This window comes from Portunus trituberculatus, chromosome 16 (assembly GCF_017591435.1).
Source record: "Portunus trituberculatus isolate SZX2019 chromosome 16, ASM1759143v1, whole genome shotgun sequence".
In the NCBI taxonomy this organism is placed as follows: Eukaryota; Metazoa; Arthropoda; class Malacostraca; order Decapoda; family Portunidae; genus Portunus; species Portunus trituberculatus.
Genome location: NC_059270.1, coordinates 13076874 through 13101551, shown reverse-complemented (window position 1 = coordinate 13101551; position 24678 = coordinate 13076874). Strand labels below are relative to the sequence as shown.

The 24678-nt window shown below is 42.4% G+C and overlaps 1 protein-coding gene across 4 annotated transcripts in view; it reads left to right on the top strand.

The window, feature by feature from the left end:
• The window catches only part of LOC123504574 (transcription cofactor vestigial-like protein 2), an 84891-nt gene that overhangs the window by 46011 nt on the left and 14202 nt on the right, over nt 1-24678 (top strand). For all 4 annotated transcript variants that reach the window (XM_045255191.1, XM_045255188.1, XM_045255189.1 and 1 more), the window contains 2 exons: nt 2812-3159; nt 3660-3798. In XM_045255191.1, the coding sequence (XP_045111126.1) occupies nt 2812-3159; nt 3660-3798 (487 nt within the window). The remainder of the gene's footprint in view (nt 1-2811; nt 3160-3659; nt 3799-24678) is intronic.

Genomic DNA, 24678 nt, shown 5'->3' with positions numbered 1-24678 from the left:
CATCTTTCTTCATGTACACTCTGCAACTTTTCGTCATCAATGCTACCAGTACCATCATTCACCACTTTACCACTTCCTTATCTACCTCCTTCTCATCCCAACCTATGTAACTATCTTTCTTTATCTTACCCTCCCTCTTCATTTGTTCCCAATTTTCAACAGTTTATCACTCCTTGACTCTCTATCACCTCCATTTAACCATTAGAGAAAACTATCAGAACATCCATCAGATTCATCGAAACATTAATCTTATCCTACCTCTACCAATGCATCTCTTTCGCACTAGTCCCTGTTCACGTCTTCTTCGCTGAACAAAGTACCACATTCATGTACACACTTCCTCTAGCGCACCTTATGTTTGGCCAACCAGCGCTACCAAAGCAGTAATCTTATCCTTTCCATGTACTGTATCAATTCTCTGTCTCTTCTCTCCTAGTTGAGCCAAGTACCACCACCACACACACACTCACACTTCCTCTAGCGCACTTTATGTTTGGCCAACCAGCGCTACCAAAGCAGTAATCTTATCCTTTCCACTACCAACGCGCCCTGTCCCTTCCTTCCAAGTTGAGCCAAGTACCACACACACACACACACACACACACACACACACACCCTCCAGCGTACCTTACGTTTGGCGCCGCCTTTCCTCACCTTCCTGTGATCGGGCCACACACCTCACTGGCGTCCTCAGGTGTTAAGTTACGTCGTGTTGGCCCTCTCTTCCGAAATTGCCTTCGTGTGTTCCACTTATCCGAACGAGCATCTTATCTCTTTAATTAACCGGAGCTAACACACCTGTCCGCTAATTAGACTCTAAGGTACGAGGAGGGGAGGTGAGAAGGCAAGGTGGCGGCGGGTGGGTTAGTGCGGGGAGGGTTGAGCGGTGGAGGATCTGAGAGTCCTAGGGACTGAGGGTAAGAAGGTTTACTACACGCATTACACATGGACGCTCTCTCTCTCTCTCTCTCTCTCTCTCTCTCTCTTGTTCCTCACTGTCTTTCTTTTCCTCTCTATTCTTCTCTGTCTTTCTTTTTCTATATCTCTCTCACTCTCCCCGTTCTTCTCTCCTCTACCTCTCTCCTCCCTCCTCCCTTCCCTCCCATTCCTCCTCATCCCGTCCCTTCGCCGCCAGGGTTCATATGGTGTCAAAGGTGATTCAGGTTCATGGTGGTCTGATACGAGACTCAATCTGCGGTTCACTTTTTCAACGAGGAAACGATCGGGGCGTTAAGGAGACGATGTAAGGTGTTGACGTTATGGCCGGTGCATTTTCTTATCAGAGGACTTGGAATTTATGATACGACTTGCTTCGATTAGGCAGCATGAAACACAGAGACTTACTTCTGGCGGAGAGGTGCGTTGGTTTTATCTACGGCTGTTGTTCAAAGGAGGGACACTCTCGTCTGTTTGTTCGGTCACTGCCCAAGGAAAAGGTTAATGTTTTGACTTGCTTCGATTAGACAGCAGGAAAGGAAAGATGAGCTGGTTTTATCTAAGGTTCAAGGGAAAGACTCTCTCGTTTGTTTGTTCTGTGTCAGGCCATTTGCATCAACTCTGTTGTTATGGTTTTCAAGTGTCTCTAAACTTAAGAGGAAAGAAATCTTTAGGTTAGTGATGAGAGAGGCAATTTATCGGACGCTGTTTCCCACGCTGAGTTAATAGTGGATAGATTTTGAGCCTGTATTGCGGTGTGATGAGTAAGATACAAATAGATAAAAAGTATACCTTTACATTCTCGCGCGCTGAATACGATCATATTTGTTTGGCTTTGATCGGCAATGAATAAATGAAATGATTACTTTTTAACTTCGAGCTCACTAAAATACATTGAAAATTATATTTCTTTTACTTAACGTCACAAAGAAACAGGGATAAGAAAATAATATTCTTTCTTTTCTCCTTTTCTTTTTCAATGATTGTTATAACAAACCTACTTCACTTTCATTCTCGTTCAATGAAGTATGTCATGAATATATCTATTTTACTTCACCTCATGTACAATATTTTATTTCCTCACGTCCACCAAGTGTCTCTCCACACGAAGAAAAGAAGCAAGAATGAGAAGAATAACATTATCATTTACTCAAGTTCTTTGTAGTTAAAATAAAACGTGCTTTTTCACTTTCCTTCATTGAAACACTTTAGCTCATATGCAATTTACTTCCGCCCACATTCACTCAAAACCACACTCTCTTTCTCTCCACGTAAAGCAAAGAAACAAGAATGAAAAGCAACTCTGTCATTATCATCGCCACAGCTGCACCACTTGTCATTGCCTCCTGTCATAATATATTCAACATCCTCCCCATCCATCATTTCCTTCCCTTCCCTCCCCTGCACTGTCGCTGTCCTGTTTCTTTCACTTATCCTTCGTTTGATGCCATTATTGGTTGGCGTCACCATGACAGCCGCCCGGACCTGGTGACCGCACGTGTACTTGCCTTCCCTTTGTGTGTGTGTGGTGGGAGGAGTTATCTTTTTGATTCAGGTTCCTTCTGACAATAGTTTGCTTTCTTTGTGATTTTCCTTTTAGTTCTCTGAATCAAAGAAGATACCACGATCTCTCTCTCTCTCTCTCTCTCTCTGTAACACACACACACACACACACACACACACACACACACACACACACACACACACACACACACACACACACACACACACACACACACACACACAGAGTTTGAACAGTAGACCGATAAGATTTCATTTCACAGACCCGTTTGTCCACTCACCACCTCTCATTCACATATACTCTCCTCGCCTCCTCGCCCTTGCCTTACTTTCCCTTATTTTCCTTCCCTACAGAAATACCGGCTGCAGGACGCGGGCGGCGGGGGTGCGGGCTCCTCTCAGCCACCGACACCCGATCTCCAGACACAGCAACAACAGCAGCAGCAGCAACAGTTCGCTGCTGCTGTTGCGTCCACGAGTACCTCCACAGCGCCTATACCACAGACTCCAGTAGGAGCGGCGGTGTCAGGAACTGCAGCCGCGCCTCCTGCTCCTGTTCCCCCCACCGCTGCCGCTGTGTCCGCCGCTGCAGCTGTGACCCACGGCGGCGTGTGCTCCTCGCCAGTGGTGTCACAGCAGCAGCAACAGCAACAGACACCGCAGCAACAAGCTGTCTCACATGCAATCAAGACCGATGAAAAGGTGAGTAAGGGTTTTTCCTTTTTTTTCACTGGTTATCGGATCAAACGTGACATTCCACTATTGATATTTTTCGCAACTCTTTCAATCACATGACAAAAGGATGAGATGTACTGCTACACACTGACATTGTAAAAATTTGTTTCATCACCTATGAAAAACACATTTTGCCATTCACCGCAGGAAAAACAAGAAAATACTCGCTCACAGATATTTTTTTTCCTGCAATCAATAGAACTCTCTCTCTCTCTCTCTCTCTCTCTCTCTCTCTCTCTCTCTCTCTCTCTCTCTCTCTCTCTCTCTCTGAGAATCTCACCTAAAACTACACCTTGCCCATTCACCGTACTCCCTCCTTTTCCCAGTCACATCCACACTCTTTGGCATCACACCACAACAAAGCACAACATAACCACACATCTTCCCTTGCCGTTCCCCTCCCCGTGACGCTACACAGAGCCACACCCTGACCCTCACTGACCAGCCCAACCCTCCCCACCCTACAGGGCGAGCCTCAACACGCCGACGCCCACTACATCTCCGCCAACTGCGTGGTGTTAACTTACTTTAGCGGAGACCTTGCGACGGCTGTGGACGAGCACTTCTCCCGAGCTCTCACGCAGTCCTTCAGCAAGACCAGCAAGGGTGAGTGGAAGCAAAGGGGCGAGGAGGAAGAGGCAGGGAGGGAGAGGCAGGGAGGGAGAGGCAGGGAGGGAGAGGTAGGGAAGGACAGGGAAGCAGAAGACGGGGTAAGATAAGAGGACGATTTAAAGAGGATAGGAGCATGACTTGGCGTGCAGAAGAGAGAGAGAGAGAGAGAGAGAGAGAGAGAGAGAGAGAGAGAGAGAGAGAGAGAGAGAGAGAGAGAGAGAGAGAGAGAGAGAGAGAGAGGACGACACAGGACACATAGTCACACGTATATTTATCTCAAAAGTATAGATTGTTTCTATTCGACGTGTGTGATACATGAGTCAAATCACGGAAGCTCGCTCTCACAACACATTTTCTTAATCAAATGCTGCAACTTTTTCTTCTGGTGTCGGGGAGTTTACGATGCTCCTCCGCTGCACCAATTATACTAAAAACTCGTTCCCCTCCGTAATTAAGACCACTGGTAAGGAAATACAAATAGTACATTCTTCGCACATTGTGTATATCTCACCGACACCTCTTCTCTTGCGCCTTGCTTTCCCGATGAAGTAATGATAAAAAGAAAAGAAAAGAATGAACACTCCTGTACATCTCATAAAGTCAAAGGGATGTTTTAAGGCACTTATTGCAATAGTATTTTTTTCTCGATAATTCACATTGGCGACTGAATTCTGTATTTTTCTTCTCTCCATCTTTTTTTCTGCCTTTCCCCAGACACCCTCCTTACATATGGATACTTATAGATTACAAATTGTTGCAAATTAAGTACCAGGACGCGTTTTCCTATTTATTCTGGTTACTATTAGGTGATTTTATACAACTTAAGAAACTATAAGTCGGGGATTAAAATATCAAAAACTGTGGCCATTAATCTTCTGACCTCCATAGACACTTCCTAATGTAAAGAAAATCGTCCAATCACACCAAAAATTGATGATGAAAATACGCTCCAGTACCGAAGAGAGTTAAGAAGTATACGTAATATCCATATCAAAGTAAAATAAAACAACTAAAGATATATAAAGGTGGTAACAAGAATGACAGGTGAAATCCTCAGTGTTAGTAATGAGGATACGACAGTAAGTAATAGATTGAAGCTCGATAAAGTAAGATTTTTGAGATAGAAAGGAATTGGTTTTCAGAATGGTCGGCAGGTAAATAGAACAAACACATAAATCAAGGCTGTGTCATTAGGGAGACTTAAAAAGATGAGACAAATTGACAGATGAGGATGGTTGTGCAAGCAGGTAGCTACGTTTCATACACAAACACTATCACGAGTACACCTGATGGGTTCTTGCAGTTTCCTTATTTCCTTATCTTCTTAAAAAAAAAGAATGCAAACACACCTAATTACAACTTTTCATACGATATCAATGGCTGAAAAAAGACGAGATTTGTGACTCTGGGATCAAAAGCTAACGATTTCTTGCAGCTTTCCTTGTATTCTTATATTCTCATAAAAAAAACAACAACAGCAAACACGTCTAACTGATTACAACTTCTCGTATGATTCCCGAGGCTGAGATGAGATTCAAGACTCCGTGGTTAAAGGTCTCTGATGGAGCGAAATTCCTGGCGAGGTTGAAGACTCCCACTGACTCGATGTTCTTCAAAAGCTACACGGGATTTTACATCATGTTGTCCAAATACAGTGTGATGTGCCTTCCTCACACATTGCTTGAGGAAGAGAGAGAGAGAGAGAGAGAGAGAGAGAGAGAGAGAATATATTTACACCACTCTCTCCCTCTCTCTCCTTCCCCACTCTCCAAACCCCCACACACACAGGTAGCCTCCCACAGTGCGGGTCTTCATAACATGGGATTACCTGGAGCACCTGATACCTTCATTAGTACACGTGGAGTCAGTTTGCTGCCGCTGTGCCCCCACCAATCCTCCATCCCTCCCTTCCATCTCTCTCTCTTTCTCTCTCTCTCTCTCTCTTGTAGTAGTAGTAGTAGTAGTAGTAGTAGTGGTAGTAGTAGTAGCTGTCATTGTTGTTATTGCTAATTGACAAAGTTTACGATCTATAAACAATAGTAGCTAACTTTTATTAAAAACTTCCATCACTAACCTCTTTTTTTATGAGCAAGAAAAATAAATTAACTTTTTTCAAGTTTCCTTCACACGTAGATAGATAACAGATACGTAAATGAATACAAGCAAGTGATAAATCAATGCATAAAACGTAATGTAACTTCCCAAAACTTCTAACAAAACAATTTTTTCTAACTATTCTTTTCTTTCAAAATTTATAAATGAAATTGACGTTTTTTTATTTTAAACTCCTGTAATTTAACTTTTTGGACACTCGTAAATTTATTTGACTTTTCTTCTATCTTTCTCTTCGACACAGGAAACAAACTGTAAGAACGAAAACTAATAAGAAACAGATTATCAAAATGTTATACATCATCCCATCACTTCTAACAAAACCAGTATCTTTGATTTTCTCTTGGTGACTTTTCCTTCCTCGTCTCTGCGGTCTTGCATTCAGCGAGTTCCTTCATTAAATCCGCCGAGAACCGCATTGCCGATCTTTATGACCAGCTGTGCGAATAGCGGCGAGCCAGCGTCTGATGACTCGACTCTGCTGTGCCATGATAAACCCTTACTTGTATTTACTTTACCATGCATTTTGTTTGCTTTTTTTGCATCTCTCTCTCTCTCTCTCTCTCTCTCTCTCTCTCTCTCTCTCTCTCTCACAAGATTTCAGTCAAGATTCTAGTCAAACGTCAAGAAATGAGCAGAATTCATCTTTTTTTTTCCTTTACGTTAAGCTTACAAAAGAAAAGAAGAGAAAAGGAATAAAATAATGTCTCTGTGCACAACGCCGTGTTTCATCAGTGGCCAGCTTCCCTTCCCTTCTCTTCCCTTCCCTTCCCTGCGCTGTTGATGATTTACGACTGAAATCCTGATGTATATATCACCTCGTGGACAGATTGATGTGGTTTTACTGGTTTCATTTAACTGTTTCTTTCTTTTTTTTTTTTTTTTTGTGTGTGTGTGTGTGTTTGTCTTTTTTTCAGGTTTCTTCTCGCGACATACGGCTTCGTTTGTTTGTGTTATTATGCTTTATATCTTTCTTGTTTTCTAGTTTTGTTCTTCTTGGTTCTCTCTCTCTCTCTCTCTCTCTCTCTCTCTCTCTCTCTCTCTCTCTCTCTCTCTCTCTCTCTCTGGTTTCTTCTTCGGATGTCTCTCTATTATTCTTTGTTCTTGCTGTTCTTGTTCTTGTTCTTTTTTCTTGTTTCTTCTGCTTCTTGCGACTTAAGAGCTGGTTTACTTGTACTATAATTCTTTCGTTCTTTCTTTCTTTCTTTCTTTCTTCCTTTTCTCTTTCTTTCTTTTTCTGTTTTTGTTGATCTTGTTCTTGTTCTTACTCTTTCTTTGTTTTGCTTTTTACAACATATGGCTCAGTTTGTCTCAGATAACAAAACACTTTCTCTCTCGTTCTTTGCTTCTGATCTTGTTATTCTTCATTTGTTAGAGGTCACCATTTTGTCTTATCTCCTCCTACCCCTCCTCCTCCGAATCATCATCATCATCATCATCATCATCATCATCATCAGATTTAAATATTCCATTACGAAACAAAGACTAACAAACTTTTTCATTGTTCTTTATCAGCTGTTCGTCTATTCCAGGCCATTTCCTGAAAAAATCTTCTTATCTCAATCTCGTTTAATTGTCTATGTTATGTTTATTTTAATTGTCTATGCGTCATCTGTTTCGTGAAAGGAGTGTACTGCCCATTTTCACATCCTTTTATCTTTTTTGTAGTCAGAATGTCTCGGCATCCTGAATCCCCGATATTCTCTGTTCGTCTCTCCCTGTGGCATGTCAAGCATCGTTCTTCCCTCTGACCGCTATGATGTTTTCGATCCGACACTTTCGTAACATGTCAGGTTTCCAAGGCATGCATGTGGCTTAGTAGTGCGCAGTGATCAGGAATGTCTCTCAGCTAGTAAAGATGGGATGCTAATTCTCACAATGGCGTTTTGCGTACATGTGAACATCAGAACTTAAGGAAATAAGGAAAGTTTACACGTGGTAGTCCATGCATGAAACATACTCGAATCGTACCTGCCTATTTCCACCTCATCGGTATCCTCCTTTTAAAGTCTTCATTTTATCATCGTGTGTTTCACCCACGTTTTTGCTTTCTGAGTAAAAATGCTTCACTTTTCCATCTAAGAATCCGTTATATAAACAATCTGATGGGGGACAAGCACATAAGGAAAACATCACTGCTAACCATCTACAAAGAAATACACAAAATGGAAGGAAAAATAAGTGCTGATGTATACAAGAGTTAATTAATCATTACCTATTAATTAGAAAAACACAGAATATATAAGGAAGACTTATCCCAGCCCACCTCTCCTTTTCGACAGCAACCTCTCTTCCTCTCCCTCTAGAGACAACGGTTTCATTCCTATCGAACTACTAGTCAATATATTACCTTACCCACACCGTTCAGCAAATGACTTTTTCCCAGCACCCTTTCCTTTCCCGCTCTTCTCTCCCACCTTCCTTCCTTCCGCCTCGTTGCCTCGTGCCCGCCGACTACCACAACAATCTCATCGCGTAATCCTCTTGCGCTCCAAATAGGATTGCTCGAGGGCCGCGGATTTTAGCTGGGGAGGCAGTTTATAATCCCATGTTGATTACTCCCACCTCACCTGAGATTATGGCCAACACGTGCCGCGTAATGAGGTGTAAGGGAGGGAAGGATGCAGGGGAGAGGATATGGAGAGAGGAATGAAAAGGAAGAAGGGGAGAGAGGCAGGGAAAACGGAGATGGGAATGGACAAGGAAAAGGAAAAGAAAAATATAATACTGGAAATGAAGAGAGATATAAAAGAGAGACATACGAGGAAAGGAGAGGTATAAAAATGAAATAGTAAACATGAGGAAAGAAAAAAGAATACTTAATGAAAAATTAGATGGAAGGGAGGGGAAAAGGAGGGAAAAAGTGACTGGAATATAACAGTGCTACGAATGAGAGACAGAAGAGGAAGAAAGGAAAATAAAGAGTATAGAAAAAAAGATAGAAATAGTCAGTGTGTGTGTGTGTGTGTGTGTGTGTGTGTGTGTTTACGTATGTAGGTATGTAAGTATATATGTTTATCTTTATGTATGACTATCTAGACATTCTCTCTCTCTCTCTCTCTCTCTCTCTCTCTCTCTACCACCACTATTACAACGACGACCAATATAAAGCTCTATTACTATTTCTTTGGAGGGTATCAGCTTCTCTCTCCTTCCCTCCTTTTCTCTCCCTCTCTCCCTCACTCCCCCAAACACCAGGGAGGGACCACCGGGAGGGATGCGTCGTGGCGGTCCTACATTACCATAAAATAAGACATCGTTTAGGAGGCTGAGACACGACCACCACCACCATAAACGACTCCAACACACTCCCTTCCCTTCCATCTGTGCTCCCCTATACTGGTGCAGTCCATTCCCTTCACTACCTCCTCTCTCTTTACCTTATCTTTCTTTTCTCTGTTTTCCTATCGGGTTTTTATTCCATTTTTCTCTCTCTCTCTCTCTACATTATTATTTATTTATCTATTGTCCTCATCCTCCTTGTGCTGCTTATACTACTCGCTCTCCTCACCCACCTCCTCCTCCTCCTCCTCCTCCTCCTCCTCTTTCTTCTTGTCCTTCTCTTCAATCTCTCGTTGCCGGTTCCTTCCCATTGACTTTTCCACAACATCCTCCGGCCGTCAGCTTCCCTCTGCCGGCCCTTCCCTCAAGCCGCTCTTATCACCACCACTGCCTCGCCTCTCCTCCAATCTCGCTGTCTTCTTCCTGCTGGCTGGCTGAGAGGGTGGGAGAGGGTTAAGTCTTGCTCTTACGTTGGCTTAGGATTCTTTGTAGCATTCCGTGATTCGCTTCATATGTAAAAGACACGGCTAAGGGGTATGTCAGGCATGAATAAAGGCAATAACGATGATAGTAACAGTTACATTAGCAAAGCAATGACACCAACACCACCACCACCACCACCATCATCAATATATCTAATTTCGAAGTGGTTTAATCGTAGAGAAACACTTCAGTATAGTGTCTTGATTAAAGTAGATATGGAATTGTGAGTTAAGATTGAGTTGTAATAGATAAAAATTGAATAAAAGAAACATCATCATCATCACCACCACCACCACCACCAACAACAAAAACAACAACAACAACTATAACAACAATATCAATAGCAATAGTCGGTCACCTACTTGATACTTCTTTGAAAATTCTATCGTTGTGGTAAGAAATAAGGTTCGTTTCTGTACACACACTCAAGACACGTAGCTGTTTATTTTTTTCATTATTTCCTGTCTTTACTTATCCTGAACGTTTCTCTCTCTCTCTCTCTCTCTCTCTCTCTCTCTCTCTCTCTCTCTCTCTCTCTCTCTCTTCTTCTTCTTCTTCTTCTTCTTCTTCTTCTTCTTCTCTACAGTCCAATATTTGAAAGCTGTGATGAATTTCTTTAGCTTATCGTAAACAACTAGATAAGGGCCAACATGTGTGATGCTGTCATCCCTGCGCCTTGTCTTTTCTTTGTGTTCTATTGTGTTGTTTTGTCCTCACTGCTACCTGTTTACCTAAGAATATATTGCATGGATACCTCTCTCTCTCTCTCTCTCTCTCTCTCTGTTCACGGGCGAGATTTATTTTTCCATAAACCCTCAGAAGCGCGGCCGTAAATGCTCAGTTTCCAAATTATAAGGTAATAAACCCGCCCTTATTCCCCCCGCGCCCCCTCCCGGCCAGCCGCGGGAGGCCCGTGTTTATGCTGGACCGACTGTCACTTGTTCCGTTTGTTGGTGCGTTTATAGGCGAGTCCTGGAGTCTATAGTGGGCGGACGAGGGAGGGCGTATAGGGTACAGTATGATAAGAAGACAGAGAGAGAGAGAGAGAGAGAGAGAGAGAGAGAGAGAGAGAGAGAGAGAGAGAGATTCAGATGATACGATTTTATAGCGGCATAAATACAATAAAACTAAAAGCATTCTTTTTACTGGTATGTAAATTTGGTATTTAATATCTTCTACTTACTGTTCTCGGTTAATTTACTGTGCTTTTATTTTTCCTCTTCTCAAGTTCGCCAGATTTCATCATACGTTTTGTCAATCATGCGTTCCTGTGCGATACATCTTCCAGTCACTTCAATTTGTTCTTTTTAATTAGCAAAGTAATTTCAGGCAGTTCTGATTCACGGTACCAATACTTTATCTACTCGAACAAATTTTCATGAACTTGTATTTTTCCATTTTAAAATACTTAAAAATAGCAATAACAACTTTGCTTCTTATCTATTGGTTATTTATCTTTCTTTTTCTTTATCTCTTTTCTTCTCTCCACCAGCAAAAAAAAAAAACAATGAAATTTTAGGACGCAAAGACTCACTCAGTAATTTTTTAAGCACTCATCTAATTTTTTGCATCAGTAATGTATTTTTAACTAGAGTTTTATGGCACCTAAAATTTTTATTTTTTATTTTCTATCTTCTCCCATCAATCAATTAGATATTTCAGGCGACAAAGATTCAATCGGTAATATTTCGCACATACTCATCTCATTTGTTACAACAGTAAGTGCATTTTTAACTACAGTTTCATGGCACCTATAACTCTTGTAAACTGCCTCTTCTTTTTTTTAAGGTATCTTTTATGGGAGAGACAATTAGCAGATTTATTTTTTCCCTCTGAAATGTTTTTGTCTTTGGATCTTCATCCTTTATTGCCGTGAGCGTCCTTCGTCAATATATAGATCATTGTAATGAATCGTTTATATGGATGTAAAGGAAGATAAAGAATATGACATTAGATTAACCAGTGCTCATTCAAGCGACGGCAATTAGTCGTTTGTATGTATATAAAGATGAAAAATCACGTTACTTTTATCATCACTAAACTACATAACAATGTATTTTGAGAGACTGCTAAAATAATATTATTCTAAATTTTTTTTAACATCATAGGAATGGGATTAATTAGGAGTGAAAGGGTTAACAATAAAATAACAAATATATTTTTAAGTTCCAACATCATAAAGTATAAATGAGTTTCCCTTGAGATGTTGGACGAAGCTGTTGTGAGTCGGTGAGGAAGAGGAAAGCTGAGGGCGGAGAGGCAATGAATATCTTGACTTTAACATCTATAGTGGCAAACTACCTACGAATTTCTCTTTGGATGTGGGAGGGATTGTAATCGGTCTCTTCACTGAGATCGAGGAAAGCTGAGGGGCAGGAGTTTTTTTTTTTTTTCTGTCAGATCAGTATTTTTCTTTAGTTCCGTGATTCCCATTAAAGAAAAAAATATTTTCCATAATAAACAAACGTCGGACTCTTTCATTAAGCTGAAAAATCTATCAGAAAAATATGGTTTCATCAGATAATAAGAGTGAATAATAACAACAAAATCAGAACGAGAACAAATTAAAGGGACAGCCTGGTGTGAGGACGAGGAAAGAACGACTTGGTACACGAAGGAACTCATAATAAAGCCTCAAGAGCGACTTTATGCGAGAACGACTTCATGCGAAAAAGACTTGGCAAGGACGAGAACAAGGCAGTACGAGGCTGATTTAGTGCGACACCAGCCCAGCACGAAAACGGACCCACTCCTTACTAATAAAGACGAAGTGACGTGCTGGCGCTCCGCTAGTAAACCTCCGCCTTTGTACACAAATCTGTAGGAAATCCACCGCGTTGTAAAATGTTTCCTTGGTTTTAACAACATTAATCGGCCATTTGTACAGTCATTACCTTTATATATAACTCCCCTTCACATCGCCTCGCAGCGCACTGCTATAGCACTGTCTGCCGAGCCGCGCCCCAAGGATTAGGGTCCCTCACGCCCACTCTAGACCGTCGCCCTTCGTGACGGCTCCTCATTAGCCCGGCGGGAGAGCGTGTAAGCTGTCTGCCCTTATTAGCCCTCGGCCTATCAAGGGGCTGGAGGGACGCTGGGGCGAGAACCCTCAACGATCAAAGCAGAACATCGACCGTAAAGAGGAGATGCTATCGTGGGTGGCCGGCGCGGCTGACTGAGAGACGATGCTTACGATATTATTTCTTCTAAATAAAACTTAATTAGCTTCATTTATCCACTCTGGACGTATAGCCCATCTCATTATACTAAATAAACATGCTGTAACACACTTGCCAATTAGCCTGTCCACGGGCCGCGCCGCAGCCACACCTTCCTGCCGGCAACACACTCACACTCAACACACTTCCTGCATCCGGTGGGGTGCGTAGGTGTGCCGGCGTGTATGGCTCTGAGCCTCCAAAGCTGCGACGCTCCGTCCATTCATTTACCAGCGCCAGACTCCCTCACTCACAAGGCTGAGGGGAGCAGGAGAGGCGGAGCTCGTAACTCTTAATCTAGACGTGCATCTCGCGGGGTAATTTAGACATAGCGGAATAATTTTTACCCGGCGCAGCTCAGAGACAAGCAGAGAGTGGCGAGGCGGGGCGGGTCGGGGCGAGGCAAAGCTAGGCAGGGCGAGGCGCGTGGCTTGGCGCTATCATCACAATTTTTATTATGCAAATTAACTTGATTAGTGTGTTCAGGTGACCGCGGGGAGGAGAAAAAGAGGTATTGAGCTCATTATGACCATTCACTGTCACTTCTTTGTGTGTGTGTGTGTGTGTGTGTGTGTGTGTGTGTGTGTGTGTGTGTGTGTGTGTGCAGGACGAATGTGTGTGGGACATATATCTACGTTTTTCAATATGTTTCTTTTCCGATTGTCCGAGTGTTAGTGTTATCAGCTCGTCTGTCTGAAAGGTGACCTGGGTGGCTGGCGGAGATTACCTGGAAGTCTCGAGGTGGTGGGAAAAGGAGAGAGGCGGGGAGACATAGAGAAAGAGAGAAGGGAAGGGAGGATTGGAGGAGGAGGAGGAAGACGAGGAGAAGGAGGAGGAGGAGGTGGAGGTGGAGGTGGAGGTGGAGGTGGAGGAGGAGGAGGAGGAGACTAAATAGTGAGATGAAAGAAAAAAAATAAAAACATGAAGGATTCTATCATGGACGAAAATAATGTGCAGACGATTAAGAAACGGAGGCAAAAAGTAAATGATGATAAATATGAGAAAAAAGATAATGAAGAAATACAAGATAATTGATACTTGAATAAAAGATGAGAGGAGGAAGAAGAGAAGGAGGAGGAGGAGAAGTAGGAGGAGGAGGAGGAGGAGGAGAAGGGCAAGAAGGCAAGAAAGAAATATGCGGTTAGAGAGAGAGAGAGAGAGAGAGAGAGAGAGAGAGAGAGAGAGAGAGAGAGAGAGAGAGAGAGAGAGAGAGAGAGAGAGAGAGAGAGAGAGAGAGAGAGAGAGAGAGAGAGAGAGAGAGAGAGAGAGAACTAAGAGGAGGGACAACGACAGACAGACAGACAGGCAGGCAGACAGACAGACAGACAGGCAGGCAGGCAGACAGACAGATAACCAAAGATGTGCTGATGATGTTCTAGTGACGGACATGTTGTGACGGGACATGGAAGACTGGGCAGGGAGGGGCGGGGCTGGGAGAGGAGGAGGCGAGTGATGCGGAGGAGGCGGTGATGTGGTGACGGTGACAGAAAGATGAAGAAGTGATGGTGGTGATAGTAACGGTAGTGGTGGTGGTGGTGGTGATGGTAGTGATGGTTGTGGAAAATAGTTATCGTCTTTCTATTACTACTATTATTAGCGGTGGTGGTGGTGGTGGTGGTGGTGGTGGTGGTGATAAAAGATTAAATCAAGAAATCAAGAATACTTTTGTCAGAGAAGCAAGAAAAAGAGGAGAATAGAGGAGAGAAGAGAAGGAGATGGGAGAGGAGAGGAAAGCATGGGAGAGCAAAGAAGATGAGAGAAGAGGAGAGGAGAGGAGAGAAGAAGAGAGGAAAGGCGAAATGCAAAGAGAAGAAAAGGATAGAAAAGAGAAGAAAAGCAAAAAGAGAGAGAGAGAGAGAGAGAAGACGAGACGAGACGAGACGAGACGAGACGAAACAAAAGTAAGAAGTCAACATGGAGGAGGAGAAAGAGAGAAAAAAAGAAAAAGAAAAGAAAAACAACACATATATAGGTTCTTGACATACCTACAAATACAAATAAAAATACTAACAAATAAGAAAATAAGAGAGAAAACAACAACGACAATAACAAAACAATAACTAACACTGACAACCACAAAAATAAGAACCAACAAAATAATAAGGCGGTGAGGATGACGTAGAGGAGGGCAGTGGTGGTGGTGGTGGTGGTGGTGGTGCCGGCAGCGGAGGTCAGAGCGAAGTCACGGGGACAGAGAAGGCCAGGTCATCCCCAGCAGGGCGCCACAACACCCACAATGCCTGCTAGTTGGCACCCCCCAGCGGAACGGAGAGCTATTGAGACGTAGTGACGGAGGGAGGAAAGAGAGGAAAGGAGAGAGAAAGAAAGATAGGAGCAAAGGAGAATAAGGATGGAAGATAAGCTGGAGAAAGAGAAAGAAAGGAGAAAGATAAGAAAAGGGAGTAAAAGCTATGAAAGAAGGAGAAGGAGTAATAAAGGAGATATGGAAGGAAGAAGTGTTGGGAGTAGTATTGGAGAGAGAAGAAAAGAAAGAAAGAAGGAAGAGGAGGAGAGCTGATAAAGAGGGAAGGAGGGAGGACTGGAAGCAGGGAGACGATGAAGAGGAGTAAAAGGAATGAGGAAAAAATCTCTCGAAGAAAAAGAAGAAATTGATGGATGAAGTTAATTTGAATGGAATGAGAATAAAAGAAAGAGAAGAGAGAGAGGAAAGGAGATAAGGAAGGAAGAATGATGGACTGGAGGTAGAGAAAGGAAGAGGAGAACTAAAGAAATATAGGAACGGAGAGGAGAAAATGAAAGTAATGTGACACTTTTAATAACGAAAAGAAGGACATAAGAAAGAGAGACGATAGGAAAAATAAAAAGGAAACGGGAAAATACAAGAAAATAAAATAATCAATTAATGAACAAAGGAAAGAAAACGGACAAACAAAAGTGATGCAAGGCAGAGAAAGGGAAATATATTAAATGGAAAGAAAATCATTGAACTTAAATGAAAAAATACGAACAAAGATAAAAAAAATAATAAAACGTAAGAGAAATAATCACCAGCTAATTAGGAGTGTATTATTTCCTCCATTTGTTTAGTCACTTATCCTTTTCTTTCCGAGGACACAAAACACGGAGATTTTCACAAGATCGTATAAGAAGTGCTGTCGAGAAATGCAATTAAGAAAACAATAACCACACATTCCAAAACACACACAAAAAATAATAATAATAAATCTAAAACAAAACATATTAAATTTCTCCTTCCATTCATTCCTTCTTTTTTCTCACCTTACCTTCATCCTCCCCCCCTTCCTCCTCCTCCTCCTCTCTGCTCTCCTCCTCGTCCTCCTCTTCCATTGTCTCTTATGAAATGCAAATGAAGACGATTTTCCGCTTATTTCAGTCACTGTCCCTTTGTCGACCGCGTGAATCAGACCTCCAGTGAGGGGTTAACCTTTTTTTCACCCTCCTCTTGCCCTCTTCCTCCCTCTACTCCCCTCTCCCGTCCTCCTCCACCTCCCTATACACTTTTCTCTCCTCCTCCTCCTCCTCCTTCTCTTAGCGTCGATATTGAACGCCCGATCTCTCGTCCAGATTACCAACTCATGTTTACGCTCTTGCCCTCGTTCGACACCCGCTCAATCCTTCCCACTAACCCGTCTCGCCGCTACAGTCAATCCCATTAATATTTACGGATGAGATGTTAACCGCTACTCGAACCCGTGTTGCAGAGGCGGAATGGGTGTCTGGACAATGGGCGGGCGGGTGTCGGGTGGGCGGCAGTGGCAGCTGGACCCAGAGACTCAGACACGAAGCCGAACAGGGCCCCCCACGCCGCGACACTGCAGGTGGCCGGCGGGAAAGACTCGTCACACGGGGATGATAACTGAGAGAGGAGTGGCGATGATAGCAGCGTGAGAGAGAGAGAGAGAGAGAGAGAGAGAGAGAGAGAGAGAGAGAGAGAGAGAGAGATCGCCGGTCATAAATTAAATGAAGAGGGAAAAGACAAATCTATTGCTATTTAGTAGCTGAAAATCTAACCTTGAGAGAGAGAGAGAGAGAGAGAGAGAGAGAGAGAGAGAGAGAGAGAGAGAGAGAGAGAGAGAGAGAGAGAGAGAGAGATTTACGAGGAACAGGCAAATTTGAATTACTGAATAGACAGCACAATTTTAAGCACGTTACGGGTGTTTAACAAGTGGATTATAAAACATGAGTTACCAGAGAGAGAGAGAGAGAGAGAGAGAGAGAGAGAAACACTTTATCAAACCCCTCAATCCAGACCATGTAATCAATATACCAATCAGAAAAGATGCCGTATTTCAACTCGATCAGCACACCAATCAATCCTGGACTCGTGAAATCCAATAGAAAATACACTGAGTTGCTTTTTTTTTTTTTTACCAAACTTAGTATCAAAATTGCCGCCAATAGTTTGTCAGGGTCTACTAATAAACTCCTTTGCGTACAATACCTAGCTAATATTTTCCCAAATCAAGTGAATATTTACATAACCAGTTGTGTCAAAATGTAGAACCAATTAGAATACATCGTCTCTCTCTCTCTCTCTCTCTCTCTCTCTCTCTCTCTCTCTCTCTCTCTCTCTCTCTCTCTCTCTCTCGTCTATTAAGGAGCGTGCGTGAGAAAAACATGAAATACTTATGATTGTTGGCGGGAAAATGGACCAGTTTAATAAGAAGTGACTCTCTAAACAGACGTAATGATAGTGAAGGTGCATGCGAGAAATATGTATTCAAAAATAGATCCAGCGGGAGGTAAAGACTCAACTTGAAGCTACATGGTTGTCGGAGAGTACGAAGGAGAAAGTGACCGCAGACACATGTAAATGGTTGTAAAGATTGTAATTCACCTGGTTTTATGCTCGCCAGACACGGAAGACGATCATGTATACAAGAGCTTCTTTCCACACACACACACACACACACACACACACACACACACACACACACACACACACACACACACACACTTATTGGAAAGGATATATGTTCGTAACCTAAAAAAATATCACTGTCCTGTATCATTTTCTCTTCCAAAGCTAGTCACTTCAGTACAGTGATTCTGACGTTGTTTTTCCTTTCTTTCTTTATTTTTTTTATTGGTCTATCCGCTGTAATAAAAGTCTCAGTCTATGTATAGTATTTATGGATCTAATATTTAACAACTATTCTTATTTTCTTATTTCTAATATAAAACCACCATTGCCAACTCGCGGTATACCTTTTTAAAATACACACAAATGCATTAAAATCAACATTATTTCCCTTTACAATTTATATTGCTTAATTTCACCACCTCCACATTTTTCTCGGGATCTGAAGCTATACACTCATATACAAACAAGTAATCCCTTGCTTGATTCCCTCAAAGTATTATTCTCTTCCCCTCCCGTATCTTCCTTGAGACTGGACGCATCGTAAAGGAAGAAAATAACCCCACAACACTGCGATTGTGGTCTCATTTGCCACTCACTCCTTCCCACCGCTTCCTTCCGAGCAGCAGGCATCCACAGCCCACCAGCCCACCTGCTAACCAAAGTCTTCAACAGCAGCAGTGAAAATCATCAACTTACATCACTTGCTCACTTCCCTTGTTATGTTTTACCTTTGTATAAGTACGAACAGAAAGCAAAGGTCATATTTTTTTATTCGAGCTCGATCATCCAACCTTCCATCTGCGGCAGCATAAAAATAACAAATATCAGTTTTAGCCCTTTTTTGGAATTGCTCTTCTGTATACAAACATTAGCAGACAGTTTTTGACCTCTATAAAGTTTTTTTTTCCACTCCCGAACAGTAAAACAGAACCAGAAATCATCCGTTAATATTTCGTGCGTACTTTCCTTGTTAACTTCCTCGTCTCTGCACAAACATAAACACTTCCATTCCCCGACATTAAATAATCTTCACTTCAGACAACAATAACAACGTATTTCTCTATTAACTCATTCGTATTTACACAAACTATACACTTATTTTTCTATTCTTGTTTCTTACTTTTATCTTTCTTTAGACCAATGGTTATTTCAGGCGTCAATATCAACAGACTTCTTTATTAACTCGTCTTTAAAGAAACTATATCTTCTAGTCTTGCTTCACTTCATGCCATTATTTTTATTTTAGAAGTTTGGACATTATTATGGGCGTATTTCATTACAAACTCACTCATCTTTGTACAAACTATATCAATTTTTATCCCATTTTTCTTTTAACTTGCTTTTGACTAATGGTTACCGCAGACAACAATATCAACGCATTTCCCTATAAACTCATTCGTCTCTGCGCAGGCTATACTACACAACTTTTATCCCTTCTTGCTTTTATCTTTCTTTAGACTAATGGTTCCTCTAGCCATAAACCTGCCTGCCGCCAATCATTAAGAGCCACTGTATCGAGTAGCAGAGTGGCGGCGCACCTCACCCGTACCTGGCTCGTACCCACCTCAGCCCAGCAGCGCCCCACCACGGAGGCTTCGGAGTGTTGCTCTCATATCCTGGTGATGTGCCGGGACGCTCCTTCCCGGACACAACTTGAGGGTAGATAGAGGCTCGATACGTGACGATTGATGATTAATTGAATGAAATGTTGCCTCAGGGGAAATTATGGTAGTAGTAGTAGTAGTAGTAGTAGTAGTAGTAGTAGTAGTAGTAGGGGTAGCGATGGTGGTGGTTGCAGTGTTGGTGGTCATAGCAGTGATGGTGGTGATAGTAGTGCTGGTGGTCGTAGCAGTGATGGTGGTGGTTGAAGCAGTAGCAGTAGTAGTAGTAGTAGTAGTAGTAGTAGTAGTAGTAGAAGTAGTAACAACAACAACTAATAAAAAAAAAAGAACAAGAATTACTTATAATATTGTTGTTGTTTTGTTGCCTCTATTGGGGTTGTCGTGGTGGTGGTGGTAAGGGCTATGTTGGTGGTGGTGGTGGTGGTGGTAGTGGTTACTGTTGGTGGTGCTGCATGAATCAAACGTAATACAAGTTTTTCTAAAGGACAACGGCCTCGAATCCATTACACTGCAGCTTCATCATATCTCTGCATTGTTTCCCGTGACCCCAGGCAAATTCTTGGCGAACTGGAAAAATATATTGAACTTTCGTCTCATGATCACTGAACACTGAACATTATTTGTCCGAAAATGCGTCTGAGTAACCTAGATTTTATTCTATTTTGCTATACGAGTAATATCTCGAGAAAAAGTTAATCTTCTTGTCTGTCTGCCTGTCTCTTCCTCTCTTTCTTTGTAATCTGTTCATTTTTATTTGGTTAGGCGTCAGGCATATTTCTGAAGTCTTGCGCTGGGGCCGTCAGTCCTTGATCCAGGATGTGGTTGAAAAAAATAAAGAACTACGGAACAGATGAGATGTTATAATGAAAATAAAATATTCTGTACATACTTCACCTTTTCAACTTACTTTTCAGCTGAGCGACTTTTAAAAAATATGCAAGGTGTTGGTCAAAAAGCAATTTCAAGAGTTTTACAAATGCAAGTCGAAAAAAGAACAAGTGTTCTCTGACTTGCCCTTACTTGCTTCCCTCCTTCCCCGCCTCACTCTCGACTGGTTCTGAAATTTCGAATAGCTATCCGTCGAACGACAAAAGTAAATCGACATATAAATTTTTCCACTCCTAATACCTATTCTCACACCTGCATTAGCGCCAACTCGCGTGACATCCTGTATTTCACATCAGAGAGCTGACACATGGAAACATCAATGCAGCATTCATAACAGCTCCTTTTTTTCATCGCGAACCACGGCACACGTCCCCACAACAAGGAATTCTTCTCCTTAAAAGGAAGAAAAATGCCCATTTAGTGATCGCGTCCAATGCAAGAATTCCTTCCTATGACTGGACAGAAGTCGAAGCCATGGAGCCTGGATGCAGATGAGCAGCTGCCTTGGAGGTAGAATCGATCCCTGGGCGACTAACTACAGACTGCTTTAACTAGTGACTAACCCAAGTAGTGGCCTTGTGAGTAGCTGCGCTCCTGACCGCCTCCCTGCCAATCATACTGACTCACTGGCCGACTACTTACCCGTGTACCTGCCTGGCCTGGGACTCCTATCCATACTGACTAGCTTAAAGATCAACTAATCTGCCTTCCTGACTGTCCACCAGCATGCCTTCCTGACTGATTGACTGATTGTCCCAGTATCTCATTGCCTGCCCTAGCGAGTGACTGACCGAATGGCGGGATGGAAGGGTGGCGGGCGGTGGGGTGAGTGGAGGGGCAGCGGGGACACGGGCACCCGGAGACTTCAAACGCCGCGGCGCCTTTGTCTCTGCGATGATTGTGCGGCGGCGCTGGGGACTGTCAGATCGGCGCCGCCCCCCACGCCCGCCTTGCTAACTGGGCCCGTCGGGAATATATAATTAAGAGCCAAATCTGCCCGCCGAGCCAAAGGGATGATGGGACCGTGTAGCGGGGAGGCAGGGTCGGGGGAGCTAGACAGGTTGCATCGTCGCCATAGCTTAGACATGCCTGCCAACCCTCCCGGCCACTACCACTGCCATCCTCCTCCCCCTCCATCTCCCTCTCCACCACCACCTCCTACTCCTCATCATCATCTCGATCTGGTGGTTGTTCTCCTTCTTCCCCATAAGCACACTGTTCGGTCTTCGCTTCTCGTGAGACACAAAATCTGTTCTTTTCTCTCGTTATCTTTGTTATCTCTTATTGCCATTGTTCTCGTTGGCAAAGTGATGTCTCGTGCCTGTTCTTCTTTTACTCTCCTAACTCTTTTTCATCCTTTTACAGTGTTTTTCTCAGTAAAGAAATTTTATGTTCTTCATTCCTTCCTTCTTCATTCACTAGCTCATACCTTCACTACTGGACAGCTACTCTACCTACTTACTACAGTAAACTGTAATAATACCAACAGATTGTGTAGAAATAATGAGTAACTCTCTCTCTCTCTCTCTCTCTCTCTCTCTCTCTCTCTCTCTTACGCACGCACACGTACAATAAAGGAAGCAACGCACACACACACACACACACACACACACACACACACACACACACACACACACACACACACACACACACACACACACACACACACACACACACACACACACACACACACACACACACACACACACACACACACACACACACCTGCAGATATTTCGCATCAGAGTCATTTCCGCTTTAAAGAATAATTTTCGGGAATACGTTTATGACCCTAATGAGGAAATAATTTGGGAGCATATACGTGCATTTTTACAACTTGCTAAATTGCTTCTCGTATACAACAGAATGCCATGACTCGTCTACAAACTGTTGTACTAAACCTTACATGAGAAACATTAGTGCAAACATGTAAGAACAGTGTGAACACTTTTACCTGAGATGAACAAAGCAGGTGTCCTACAAAGGTGAGCTGCTTTAATAATCTACAAACTGCTCTACTTGAAATTACCCTGGAAATACTCGTACTAGCACACAAACCATAGCAGCATAAACACAGGTGATAACCGCTGATACCTTCACCTGTTGTGAACAAGCCAGGTGTGCTAAGAAGGCGTGTTTCTTTACCTCACCTCGTCTCCTTAAATTCGGAACTAAGCATTACTGGATAAACATTACCGTGAAGTTATAAGTACACCGTGAATCCAGGTGAGGATTGCTTGTATATTTACCTGTGATGAGCAAACCAGGTGTACCGTCTTTATATTACTTTTCAGTCTAATTTAAAGTTACATTTTTGCTTATCACGTTGAATTATGCGGAAGACGCCAATTATCTAGGTAAGGTAAAACGTTATTCTTGCCTCTTCGGTTTAGTTTCCACACTCGGGTGAATGTTTACGGCAGGGCAGTGGGGCGACCTGTACGCGATATTTACAGGGCTCTATATTCTTAACCGCACTGAGCTGTCGTCGAATTTGTTTTCAAAGGCCACAAATATAATTATCAATCGCGTTCTCGTGCATCTTGAATTTACTATTGATAAAGTAAGAATCTTATTGAATTATCAGCGGAACCACAGAAACAGTCTTGAAAAATCCAACAGCATCCATTAAAAGTACTGGAGAAAAGCCACTAAAACACTTGAAAATATAGGCCTATAAAATATGTTCATAGATTCTTGGTGTATCCTTAGGACAATAGCCCGTGCACATGGTTGCGAATCCACGAGACCCGTTTCAAATTTAGGTTGGGATAATCAGCGGACGACTCATCTAGTTGTACATCCTTCGTTTCAGTTAGTTCTACAAATGGATGTCTGGAGAAACAAAGTATAGGTAAACTGTGGAAACCCGGATGTCACACTGGCCTTGTGTCCCGGGATGAGGACTACTTATTATTCCTCACAGACTCAAGGGCTAATGAGACGGACGTAAGCGTCGAGGCCACACGCAGCTATACTGTATGCCGCCACGTTACCTTTTTATGTTGTGGTAAATGGCTCTATTACGCAACTTAGTGAGAGGATTACAAATTGACTGACGGACTGATTAGGTAAGAGAGTGAGTGACTGGTTCGGCGACACAACAATGCTATCATAAAGGATGGTTCAAAAGCCCGGTATCCCATGTTGTTTCTGGTTCATTCAAACAATTTCGATACAGACAGACACAAATTATTCAGATGTCTAGCTTTATTTAGTAAGATGAAGGAAAGAATATTAGAGAAAGAGCTGAATACGAAAAAATAAATTAAATTAAATATTGCATAAAGAGAAAAAAGAAAAGGACAAAAAATAGAAAGAGAAAGTGAAGGAATAGGTAGGAGAAGAGGAGGAAGAAAAAGAAATGATCACATCACTTCCTTATACCAATATTCTCGGGCGACACATTCCATTGCACTATTAACGAGTAAAATTGTCAAGCCACACCATTACACTTCATCATACACACGACAAAGTTAGCAATAAAGAAACTCCGTGGAAGAGTACACCAAAAACTTACGAAGACTGTCAGAATTTGAACATGCATGTGTGAAAAGATAAAAACATCGGCTTTAGTCCCTAACATTATGCACAGCTTCGATCTTTTCTATATGTGTTTGTATGTGTGTGTGTGTGTGTGTGTGTGTGTGTGTGTGTGTGTGTGTGTGTGATAGAAAGGGTGTGGCCGACCGACGAGAGAGAGAGAGAGAGAGAGGGAGAGAGAGAATGGTGGGGAGGATAGGAAGGGAGCTACAACAGTGTTCAGATGACCGGAATCCCCACGCCAGCCTCCCTCTCAGACAAGTAGAGCCCTCTATGGAGTTTACAGGCTGTTTGACGCGACTCTGCAGCAGCCCGGCGGGAAAAGAGTGAGCAGCCTTTATAAACTACATATGAGGCGCTTTTACACCGGCTTGTTTTGCTCAGTTGAGGTTTAATGTGTGTTATTGTTGTTACTCTTGTTGCTCTTGCTGTTGTCATTTAGTACTGCTATTACTACAAACACGGCTACTGCTGCTACTGCTACTGCTACTACTACTACTACTACTACTACTACTACTACTACTGCTGCTGCTACTGCTACTACTACTACTACTACTGCTACTACTACTACTACTACTACTACTACTACTACTACTACTACTACTACTACTACTACTACTACTACTACTGCTACTACTACTACTACTACTACTACTATTAGAAATTACTATTACTAATTTTTCTGCTGCTGCTAGTACTACTACTACTACTACTACTACTACTACTACTACTACAAATTGCTATTACTAATTCTTCTGCTGCTGCTAGTCCTACTATTACTACTACTACTACTACTACTACTACTACTACTATTACTACATAACCGTTGATGTTGCTGCTTTTGTTATCAAAGCCATTATCATTATTATTGCTATCATTA